General features: G+C 40.6%; 1 protein-coding gene across 27 annotated transcripts in view; it reads right to left on the reverse strand.

Annotated features, from left to right (window-relative positions):
• CD44 (CD44 molecule (IN blood group)) overlaps nucleotides 1–12309 on the reverse strand; it is an 87607-nt gene that overhangs the window by 14434 nt on the left and 60864 nt on the right. For 9 of the 27 annotated variants that reach the window (XM_081798341.1, XM_081798328.1, XM_081798327.1 and 6 more), the window contains 6 exons: nucleotides 11824–11952; nucleotides 10255–10383; nucleotides 7053–7154; nucleotides 5195–5284; nucleotides 4112–4318; nucleotides 1381–1446 (listed from right to left, as the gene is read on the reverse strand). In XM_081798341.1, the coding sequence (XP_081654467.1) occupies nucleotides 1381–1446; nucleotides 4112–4318; nucleotides 5195–5284; nucleotides 7053–7154; nucleotides 10255–10383; nucleotides 11824–11952 (723 nt within the window). The remainder of the gene's footprint in view (nucleotides 1–1380; nucleotides 1447–4111; nucleotides 4319–5194; nucleotides 5285–7052; nucleotides 7155–10254; nucleotides 10384–11823; nucleotides 11953–12309) is intronic. The other 18 variants (XM_081798335.1, XM_081798333.1, XM_081798339.1 and 15 more) reach the window with 7 other exon arrangements.

A 12309-nucleotide genomic window follows, 5' to 3' on the forward strand; every position in this document is an offset into this window, starting at 1 on the left:
TGTGAATCTTTAGGCCTGGAGGCAACTGCAGCCCTGACTTGGGCATGGGGGGAAGACCATGGTCCAGATGGATTCCCTGGTTTTCATGGGGCCACTGGTATCGGCAGGACTTTCAGTGGTTCCAGTGTTACTGGTCACAAGTAAACCTGCCTCATGTGAGACTTTGGTGCCTGCAGTAATGTTTCCAGGGGTGTGATCTGAGTCACAGCAAACATGTATCCATTTAATAATACGTGCCTGGCAGTAATTATGGTCATTATGGAGTGTTTTCTTCAGAACATACTTATAGGGGCGCCTAGGTGGCTCAGTCGTTAAGCATCTGCCTTCGGCTCAGGTCATGATCCCAGGGTCCTGGGATCGAGCCCCACATCGGGCTCCCTGCTCTGTGGGAAGACTGCTTCTCCCTCTCCCATTCCCCCTGCTTGTATTCCCTCTCTCGCTGTGTCTCTCTCTGTTCAAATAAATAAATAAAATCTTTAAAAAAAAAAAAAAAGAACATACTTATAGAGGCAATATGAGACCTCGGGGCTTGAAACCTGGCTCCACCACTCAACTTACCAGTCATGTCAACCCAGCCAAGGTACTTGCCCTTTCAGAGTCTTAGTGTCCTTGTCTGGAATACAGGGATGCTAACCATACTTTCATAGGTCACAGGGTTTGTAGGATGATTATATAAAGTAATATTAGATGAACCATATGGAATCGTGGATATTCAACTGTTGACCTACAAAAATAGCAGCTTCATCTGGTCTACCCTACTACATGGAAAGTGTTTAGTACAACACCAGCAGCACGCAGTAAATTCTCAGTAAATGCTAGGGTACAGTGCCATGTGCTTTACACCTTTACACCTGTTTCATCATTTAGTCTTTAAAACAATGCCCTGCAACAATTATTATTATCCCAATTTTAATTGTTAGGAAACTGAGTCTCAAATCCCTTAAGCAACATCCTCAGTTAGTATATGGAGGAGCTGGGATCAAGCCCAGGCCATTCTTACTCCAAGACCCATGTTCTTAATCAGGCTGGTGTAGTACAATGCTAAATTGAGACCCTGCCTGAATTCTTCCTGATCCTTCCACATGGAAGACTTCTCTCTCCAACACGGTAGTTCTCAAAGTGCGGTCCCCGTCTCTGCAGCATCAGCATCACCAGGGAACTTACTAGAAATAAATATGCTCAAGCTCCACCTCAGACCTACCGCATCAGAAACCTTAAGAATGGGGCCCACCAGTGTGATTTAATAAGCACTCTCCAAGATAGTGACGCATGCTAAGAAAGTCTGAGAACCACTCTTCTTGAGACACTGACTCATGCTTTATTAATCATCGGTAGGCTCAGTGATGATAACAGTAAATGACTACAGTAGCTCAAACTCACCAGCTGATTCTGATCCATGAGTGATATGGGATGTTCCACTGGGGTGAACTGATGAGTCTTGGTCTTCTGTAAGGAGTAATCAGAAAGGTTCATTACTGGTGTTCCACTGCAATCTGCATTTCCTCACTTTTGCAATTTCAGACATCCTATCACCAAGTTTAGTGTGTAAAAGGTCATCAAAAAACTAATGGCAAGGAACCTTGAATGGCTCCATGGTACTAATTACTGTTCATTGCTGGATCCACTGATGAGTAGGTTAGGGCTTTAATCACAATAAAGGAAACTGGGACAGCACAGACCATCCAGGATGACCACAGGAAGTGTGGTTTTGGTAGAAATCTAAGAACATAACACTCTCACAAAAATATCATGATGTCTTCGCAGATCTGAGGTTGGAACTTGATACTGCGTCTTTGAAATAAAGACTCCATGTTTTGAATTACACAAATGGGATCGCTGGGAGTGTGTGTACTCTCTGACTCAGAGCATGAGCCACTTAAAGAGATTTCTCTGAGGCAGGAAATAGAAAATGGTTTTGGTGTGCAGTAAAGGATCTTGGTGTTGAATTATGTAAAAATTCAAAGGGAAAAGTCAAATGCTTATTTAGAGAAAAAGAGCCTAAAGATAAGTGAAAAAGGAATAAGAAGATGCGTGTTAACATGTAAAAAATGTGGACCTGGTTATTAGAATATATTTTAAAAAATAACATTTTTCAAAATTCAAATCTGTATTTTCAACACCAAGAGTTAATATAATCCCATCTTCCCAAATATCTATCACCAAAAGGCTTTAGATTGAGACAAGCTCATGAACTGCTCAAATCTGGGTCTGCAGGTCAAATCTCAGATTCAGCCTATGGAAACCCCTGCTCTTCTCCCTCTTCCCCACACACTTTCCAATGTGCTGGAATCTTAAAAAAAACAAAACAAAACAACAAGACAACAACAAGACAAACAACAATAACAACGGAAAGGGATAATGGTTTCATAAAATGGCTACAGTCACCCATTATGAAGACCTGTAAGGAAAATATAGTAATCTGATCATCACCATTTCCTTGATTAGAGAAGGCGGAGGTAGACGTCCTGTCATCTCTCGTGTAATTGTACAGGGGAGACAGATTGCTTTGTTCCTTAGTTAGAATACTCGAAAACAGCATTTGCTGAAATGCCAACACCGGTACCCCCAAGACCACCACCACCGCCAGCACTGCAACCACCACCATAATGGTGAATGTTTTAGTTCTTAACATGAAGCATCAAGACAGAGAAAAACGTATGGGAAGAAATCAGCTTTATCTGAGTGGCTTGGAAGAAAACCAAGGATGACAGTTGAATCACTTACTAACCATTTAATCCATGAAGAACCACAGAAAATCTGTTTGATCATGGAATTATAGAAGGAATCAGCATCTGTGAGTATCAATTTTGTAGAAAGCATTTTATTTACTAACAAATAGGCTATGTAACCCTTCCACGATACTATTACTTTTAAAATTGCCATTTAAAATTTAAATTCATTTGATTGTACCACAGTCCTTATTCTGCCAAGAGAAAAGAGGCAGTGCTCTAAGATTAATTTCTTTGGAAGAAAATGGACAATGCTACTCGGGATGTTTAATAACTGAGGGCAGAACCATGATGAATAATGAATCAAAGGGTGTGAGGAGTTTTGTCTTGCCAATATCACCAAAGTTAGTATTTTTAAAAACTGCTTTTCTGGAAGCTCTGGGTGAGCAGCCCAGAGGAAAGAATCCAAGCACTTGGCATTCTGAGTCTTCTGTCCCCATATCAACTAGAGCATCACAGATGTCATCTGTTTTATATACCGGGTTCTCATAAGACTTATTCTTTTTGCAGGGGAGGAGAGGCAGACCTTGCTACAGATCCATATATATTTAAAATCACAAATCTTTAATGTAATTCAATGGTTGAGTGGCAAGAAACACTTGAATCACTGGCACGGGGAGGAGAGATTCCAATTCTCATTTCTTATCCAGAGTAGGTATTTCCAGTTCATTTTTCTTCAATGTAAGTTTCTTAATGCAAATGAAAGAACAAAGAAAGGGAGAAGTAGGGAAGACTGCTTATTTGAGAAAAGAAGTCTCGCTCTCCTTTTAGGTCCATGTCCAACTTAATTCAATAAGTCATCTTTAGTCATCTCTTTGCCATTGCAATAGGAAAAGTCATGCCTATTCATTATTAGTAGATTAAATCATAAAGTTTGAGGTGTGAATCATAAGTAGGTTTAGCCACGAGCCCTTCACCGGAAGTAAAATTCATTAATCCATCACCAGTAAAGAAAATAATTTCAGAACAAAGATATCAGCATATGGAAATGAGTCACATGTTGGGTAAAACCTTATGAAACAGGTAGCATATCTGAGTTGAATCAAATGAAATTGCTAATATTTGACTACTTTGACCTACAAAAGCATTGATTTCATATGGCTCAAATTAATATACCACAAGATTAGGAACAAAGAAAGAAATTCTACCCTAACAACAAGGTCACAAAAATAAACGGAGACTAAACTGGCAAATAAAACACTATTTATCTAAAATAAATCTAATTTTATTTGCACTAGAATGATGACCTGGGATAAAGGCCATTCCCATATCACAAATCGGTCTAATCACAGCCCACACAGAAAATGTCCCCCTATAGTATGAAATTACGTGTTGTTTCTCTCTGTAGAGAAATCCAACCGGATAACAAATGGCCAAGTTACCTGAAAAGAAACGAATAACGTTAGAGTTGGAATCTCCAGCAATATTGACTTCAGTAACTCCAGGGGACCCTGTGTTAGCAGGGGTCACCGGGATGAGGGTCCTGTATTCCCCCGTGGCTGGTGAGTGAGAAGTAGAACCTTCCACTGAAGTAGCTGAGTCTTTAGGAAGATGTCCACCTCTTTTTCCGCCTCTGCCATCAGTCCTATCTGTGTGGAGGTGGGATCAGTGGTAAGCCCACAGTTGTGAGGCCACCACCCATCGGGTGCTTGTCTTCAGAACGTGCCAGTGCTGCAAAAGCTTTCCACTTGTTATTCATGAGTTTGGAGCAAAAGACAGTGCAGTTCATTCCTACTATTACTGAACCAAAGTGATATTTTGCAATCTGCACCACCTGGACATGATTCAATGGAAAAGATTCTGGTGATCCCAATACCCAAGAAAGGGATTTGTCGTAACATCTGCCTGGATTGTTAAAGTTAGGTTTATGCCGCTACGACTGTGACCTTGAAGTCAACTCAGGTACTAGATAATCTTGAGCGCTTACTCAACTGGACCCGCCTTTGATGAAGTGGAGAAAACACATCATTGAACTGAAAAGTAAAATTATGTTGCCTGCAAATGGAACCGTAAATGCCAGGTTTCAAAGCCCTCACGGGCTTTCATTACTTTTTCCTTTGCCATAGGGGCACTGCTTCTTAGTCACCAGCACTATGGATGTATGTCCAGAGGATGAATGGCAAAATAATATGTTGATGAAAGGAAAACAGAGAGTGATAGAATTCAGACCTTTACACCAATTATAAATCATATGTAAGCGATTTTAAAACCACGCGACTAACTTTAGAGTTTAAGAAAGCTGACCTTTAAGATTAAGAAATACAGCTTGCACTTAATGTACAATAGCTTCTAAGAGGCCTACAAAGCAGAAAAATCCAAGAACCACCACCAGCCGCACCTTCTGATCAGAAATAACAGCATAATAGCCGCCAAGTGATGTACCTCCACCAAAGACACGGTACAAACATCCATGATTTATGGATCTTTATCAAGAGCTGAAGCCAACTGGGCTTTATAATCCTTACTGCTAGATGTTGGAGTAGAAGTCATTGGATGGTCTTTATCTTCTTCCAAGCCTCCATGTGATGTAGAGAAGCTCTGAGTATGACTCTGCTCTGTTTCAATGAGGGAGGAATCCAGCGTTACTTTGGAACCATGAAACAAATCCTCTGTTATCTGCTGACAGGAAGGATCTAGCTATGGTAGTGTCAGACAGGTAGGTGCCTAGGAAGACCGAAGTTTGGGTATACCATTCTCCTCTGATTGATAGAAATGTACAACAGAATTCTGTTTTGTCCCTAATTGGCCCTAAGAACCTCTTTTTCAGTACAATCAACAAAGGTAAAGTGCCAAGGTGAAGCCTGAACCAAAACTTTTGTCCACCCTGGACCATCCTGGCCCAATTGTAGCACCGCTTCTAGTCACTTAGGAAACCGGGGAACGCAGAGACAGGGAAAAAGGAATGGTTGAATTCTGGTGCTCCTATACACAATCAAGAGCACCCAGCTGTGGGTCGAGAAGTGGGACTGTAGGGAAATGAATACCAGGATAGCAGGTAGCACAATTCTCATGACAAAAGAGGAAGAAGCTCTAGAATCTAGAACAACTTGCTCAAATAACTCAGATCAAACTTGCACAAAGAAATCTTAAGTCCCTTCTAAAGAATATTAAATTAAAGTTACCATTTTACTCTATTATTAGGTTTTTGATCTTGTCTGTGAATGAGGATTCTCATCACTGCACCGAAACGTCAGGAAACGCTTGCCTGGGCAAACACAGGGCCCTCACTGACATATACCAATTTGAGGTTGAACCACTGCCCATATCTGAAATCACTTTGACTGTTTTGGTTTGATTTCTTTTGTGTTCTTCTAAGAAAGGTACTGACCTCTGAGTTACAGGTGCAAGCCTTCCATAAAGCACATCAGTAAGCCATGTCCACCACCAAGTACACATGACAACCAGGAGAAAGACATTCACCAAATCCCAATCCCAGTGTCAGAATAAAAGTCAGCAGGGACATTAAGTGGAAACACAAGACCCTCCCTTGGAGGGGACCGTCTTAGGCTTCCCTCCATCTTCTTTGATGTGTAACACTGTGCTACATACATTCTTGGTGATCAATACATGCTTGCTTATTTTTCCTCTGCCTAGAAGGGCTCACATGAAGGACTCTGCCCAGTATGTGTAGCAAGCAGTGAAATGAAGCCCTCTTAATTCTGGATTTCTTTCATATTCTGTCAAGAAATTGCAGATGACTTCAGTCTGATCTCTAGGATAGCCCTGTCCATACAGTGGCAATTTAGCATTGATTCTTTCAGATGTTTAGTAATAGGAAGAGATATTAGCAAATGTTCCTCTTTTGTTCCCGGGCCTCGGCACCTTTGTTAATGGTCAACAGTATGTCTTGCCCCTCTTTTGTGGGCTGCTGTAATTTCCCCATTCTGTATAATTATCTGGACCCAAAATATCTTTTCACAACCATGAAAGCAACCCTACTCCTCTCCTGCCTTGATTGGAGGAAAGATGGGAACCAAAAGGAGATGGTTAAAACATAGAGAAACTACTGTCTTAGCCGTGGTCTTGGGTTTCACTCACATAACTATTTTGGGAAGGAAAATCAGGTTGGGCAGAATCCCACAACCCTTTTAGTTTCCTTAACATAAAGTCATTGCATCTGGAAATCACCAAGAATGAAGGCAAAATCAGATTTAAAGAACCCACCAAGTAAATATAGGCAATGACGACCCTTTCATACTCTGGGCTGAGCTGAGCCACGTAGCCCTAACTGCACCATTCTACCACCAAGCTTTGCATCCGGGCCAGGGTGAGCAAGAGCTAAAGCGGGACTACAGGCCAGCAGAGGGGCTGTTATATCCTTACGAGTTGTCACTGAAAAAGGTCCTGTCCTGTCCAAGTCTTCCACCAAATGTGTGTTTGGATCTGCAGAAGGCTGACGTGTTGTATTATGGCTGGAGTCCATATCTGAAGGAATCAAATTGGTGTTAATGCTTGATTTACTAAGCTACTCCCTGAGGGTGGTTTATGGTCTCTAGACAAACTATTTTCATATGAAAACCTGTACTAGAGGGAAAAAAACTACATACTGATTCATGTCTCCAGAACTGGAACAAATTATGACTTCTTCAAAAAGTATCACAAGAAGTAACTGGCTTTCATTTAAAGGCTAAGTGTATGAAAGGTGCAATTTTTGTTTATTTTTGCTGAGTCTGCAAGGACACTAAATAAGCACATGACATGCCTCTCAAGCCTTGCAAAAAGACAGAAACATAGCCCGCGTGTGACTTGTCCCATGCCATACAGCTTGCTTCCCTTATAGACACATGTGTTCTGGATCATGGAGAAAAGACAAAATGTACTGGTTCGGACACCATTTTTTCTCATCTCCCTCACCTGGCAAAAGATTTTTTTTTTTTTTACAACCCTCTTCTCTCTTTTGGTCCTTTCTGCTTCCCAAAGTGAATGTGCATATAACACATAAAATTATCATCCAATACTACCTACATGGAAGTCACGGGAAGTATTTGGGGGCAAGAAATAAGCGGTAGAGGTCAGTGAATCATTCTCCACATAAACATAAGTATAAGGTGTCTCTGGAATTTAACATGTCCAATGCTGAGTGATACAGAAGTGTCACTGAAACATTTAAGTGTGCTGTTTCTAGTAAATATCACGAATCCGTGCTGCTGGAATAACAAGTCCTGAGGGAAACAGTGACCAAACAATCCAAGAGCCCCATTGCTGTTGCTGGCTCTCTAGCTCAAAGTTCACCCACACTGCTGCATCCAGATAGATTTAATCAGGTCCAGATGACTCCAGAAGGAAACACTTGAATACTGGGCACTCGCATCTACACTGAAGCCTTTACATACAAGAAAAGACAATCAAGATCTTTGTAGGACAAAACGTGGCTGACTGTATTATTCCAGGTTTCAAAAAGGAGGAAAGGCCAACCCAAATCAAAACCCCAAATGGATATTCTCCCAGAAACGTCCTGTCTGTTGAAAGTGTCTAGACACTCTTGCTCATCTTCCCTTTTATAAGTAGACTCCTTCAAGACGTTTTGCACTGTTCTATGGTTGAAGCCAATTGTGTTGCCCTTGACGTGTTCAATGTAATGGGCTCTCTTTCTGTTCATTAGTATGGAGGCTTAATATTGATCCAGAAGGGGCGCCTGGGTGGCTCAGTTGGTTAAGCGACTGCCTTCGGCTCAGGTCATGATCCTGGAGTCCCGGGATCGAGTTCCACATGGGGCTCCCTGCTCAGCAGGGAGTCTGCTTCTCCCTCTGACCCTCCCCCTTCTCGTACTCGCTCTCTCTCATTCTCTCTCTCTCTCAAATAAATAAATAAAATCTTTAAAAAAAAAAATTGATCCAGAAGGCTTTTTACTGGCTTGGCTTTCTACCATGGATATACCAGAGCCTCCAGCAGTCATGTGCATGAACATGTATGTGTGTTGGGTTTGCATGTGGTACTTCAACCCCACAACCTAATGGCCACAACATAGCCATTCAAACTCATCTTCCTTTATGACACATGGACCCAGTCACTCTGAAAAATTGATTCCTTGGTTTACCTTCCTTTATGCCTCTCCTTACATGAGTCTCCTTCCTAGAAAAACTTTCCCTGACTTCCTTTCTCTGACCATCCATGTTTCTTTTCCATTTTTGAAAAAAAACAGATCAGATGCATCTTTCTCTGACACTCTCTGGAGGGTCTTCTGAATTTTTGTGTTTATTGTTGGCAACATTCATTTGACATCTATTACCTATCATCTAGTATTGTTAGATACATTTTGATTTATCATTGATGATAAATGTTTTCTTTTCCTAGCTAAATTTTAAATCAGCTAAGGTCATGGAACATTGTGTAGCCATAATGCATTGCACATTAGAAGATATTTAATACAATTGTAGCTTAAGGGATATCTAATCATTAACATTGGGGTACAGCATAGGATGTTTTAAAGAAATGAAGCCATAGAAACTGTGGGATTCATTTTGGAGATAATTTTGTTCAATTCAATATTGAGAGACATCATCATTGTGTCTTAGAACACATTTCAATACAGTTTATGTTATGCATACCCTTGGCAGTTTGGATCCAGATAATATATTCAATGCTATGACTGAAAATTCACATCCTTCTATTGACTCTTTTGGTTTATCTCCCTTTTTGGAATGTGACATTTCTGCCATCAAGACATCTTGTCGAATAATTAAAAAAAAAAAAAAAAACTTGAGTAACTCAATTCATGGGTATAGTAAGGAGCATGGATTCTTCAGCTTAGTAAAGACTGAGAAAAGGGATGACACCACCTGCTGCCAACTCCTACAGATTCTCTCTGATAAAGAATTCCTTTTGAATATAAAAATTGGTCAAATAGAATCACAATCTTCTATTCTTGCTCAACTACAGCTAGTATCTTTTTTACTCTTTCATTTCTGTTTTTAATTGCTAATAGGTAAATAAGAATGGTATTTAAGAAAACAGGGATTCCATCCTGTATAAAAGTTGTCCATTCATTAAATTTGCAAACATTTATTGAGGGCCAAGAGTGGTCTAAATCCTAAGTCACTGGGTACTGTATTTCTCTCTCAATGTGGCAAGAGTGAATAACGTTTTCTGAGCTTTTTAGTTACTTGTTTGAAATGAGTACTTACCAATTTTTTATCTCTAAGTTTTCTCTCCCAAAGACAAGTTACATCTTTGGGTCTACACTGACAATAGTAACTGAATTCGATCACTTCACTCTTTTTAAAACCCTGTACTTAAAAGTAAGTGGAAAAGAAACCTTGAGACTGCTCCTTCTTCAGAGAAAATAACTTCCACTCCCACCATCTTAGAACTAATTCTTCTTTATCCCTCTGGCTGAATTCTTCAGTCTCAGCCCAGGATTTCATATTCAGATGACTGTCCATATCACCCCTACCTAGAAAACCAATTTCTAAAGAAACTTCAGGTGCCTTAGGAAGCAGTCTAAAATCAAGGGCACATTTCTAAGTAAATAGCCATTGGGTGGCTTTCAAAAACAGAATATATAAAAAAGCTCAGAGGCTATTACCCATCCATCTTTCTGTTTGATGATCTCGTCCCATTGGATGTGAGACTGGGTCAAAGAAATAAGTCCAGGAGCTGTCCTCTTGACTCTGAGTTGTCATTCTTTGGTCTGGATGGCTGTCTTGGGCTGGGGCTGTTGTGACAATGTAGTTCAAGCAAATGTCAAAGTGTTAGTTGACATCTGGCCAGGGATACATACACTGATACTTTTAAAAAGACTTTATTCTCTAGACAAGACAATGAAAGCATCTTCCTGGTATAGAGGGCCAAGAAGATGTGTAAACACAGAATGTTTTAGTAGGTATGGGTTTGTTCATGCTCATTTACTTAGCAATCAGCATGGGAAGTAGAGGCCACAAAAGCATTAATGACCCCTGCATGAATAAAGGATGAGCTATAGTCATCATGTGAAGATAAAGAAGTGGCTCTTGAACCACACGCCATGTGGCCACCATGCCCTAAAGGAGGAAGTATCTAAGCACATGATGTCATTCCGAGACAACCACATCCCAGTGAAATGCACATTGGGCTGGCAGTGATTTAGAGAAGGAATCAGGCTTCCCACAAGATAAACCTGAAATAAATGCCATTCACCTCAAAAGCATGAATGGAATCCATTAGAAGCATTACCTTCTAACAATGGGATTCACAGCTCAAGGGACATACAAGAATTCAACACGTGCTTTTGCATCATTCTGAGCCAGTGGAGATATATAGGTAGAGAAGATTCCAGTAGTAGCCTCTTAGCACCAATCACACCACACAGCCAGTCACTGAATCCACTGCTCTGGCAGGTAGGCATTCAGAAGCTGCCACCATCCGAAGGACATTCTGCATTATCTTCTATGTTGCAAATGGAGACAGGGGACTATTCTGATACCAAGTGAGAATACGGAATTCACATTCTTTTACAAGACAGGATGCATTTCCGTGTTTCTGCCACACAGACAAAAGAATCATGCATAGCAGCTTGCAGAGCCAAAGTTATCTGGCATCACTTAGAGATGATGACAGAACTCGAGTCCAAGTTCCACAATCCCACAACTCAAGAATAGAGAAAGTGTGTTTTTGTAAATGTAAGAAAAGAAGCACCGAGCATTCAAAGAGAAATCTCCAAATAGACATGACCAAAGGGCTTAATGACATCACACAGGTATTTTTTAACTATCTGGCTCCATTTCTTCCAACATTAGGATTCTAACCAAATGCTTTCTAATGTGCCCAGTATTTCATAAAGCCATGTTGTAGATTCCTTTATAAAACAAGAGGGAATATTTGGTCAGATCAGTCTCTGCTACAGTCTCACTGGGGGATGCCCAAAACTAGATCTGAAAGTGACACACGCAAGAGACATATTCTCTGTGTCTCCTTTGTATGCTATATCATTCCTGTTTTCGTGATTTGTTATGAGCATCTAAGGGTTGGCTCTGTGTTGGCCACATCATAATTTATTAAGGAAACTTAATATCTTGTGACAATTCCTTCAATGTCTTTCTGTTCAGTGTCCTCAATGCTCAACATTTAACCCAAGAGGAAGCTTCCACCCAAGTTTGCTTGTTAAACAATCCATTACCAGCTGTCCCTGCTGTTGAATGAGAGTCTTCTTTTGGTGATTGGGGATATTCCCCAGGCCATCCATTCTCAAACCACTGCTCTTTCTCAGTAGCTGTTTCTTCCATTGTACTACTAGGGATTGCCTGAGCTGTGAGAAGAATGTCAATTGTGAGCCATGATTGTCCAACTTCCTTAACAACACATATCCTAATACTTTAAGGCCATATACACATGGGAGAAAAGGTAGAAAAGGAAAGCAGCAAGGAGAGAGATTATTGGTATTCTGAAAGAGATATTAGAAATCAGTGGCCCAATCCTTCAATTTTTCGGATAGGAAAACTGGGACCTAAAGTAGTTTTGCTCAGATTGGCACAAAGTTAGGACTGGACCACAGTCTATGAATTCCCAGTATGATTCTTAGGTTCTTAGTTTACCATACTCTATGGCCTCATATATCCTTGTCTGAGAGAGCAGTGTGTTCAAAGAATTAACCTCTTTGCTGCTG

Source organism: Leptonychotes weddellii, chromosome 11, assembly GCF_054177405.1.
Source record: "Leptonychotes weddellii isolate Sample4059 chromosome 11, ASM5417740v2, whole genome shotgun sequence".
NCBI classification, from domain to species: Eukaryota; Metazoa; Chordata; class Mammalia; order Carnivora; family Phocidae; genus Leptonychotes; species Leptonychotes weddellii.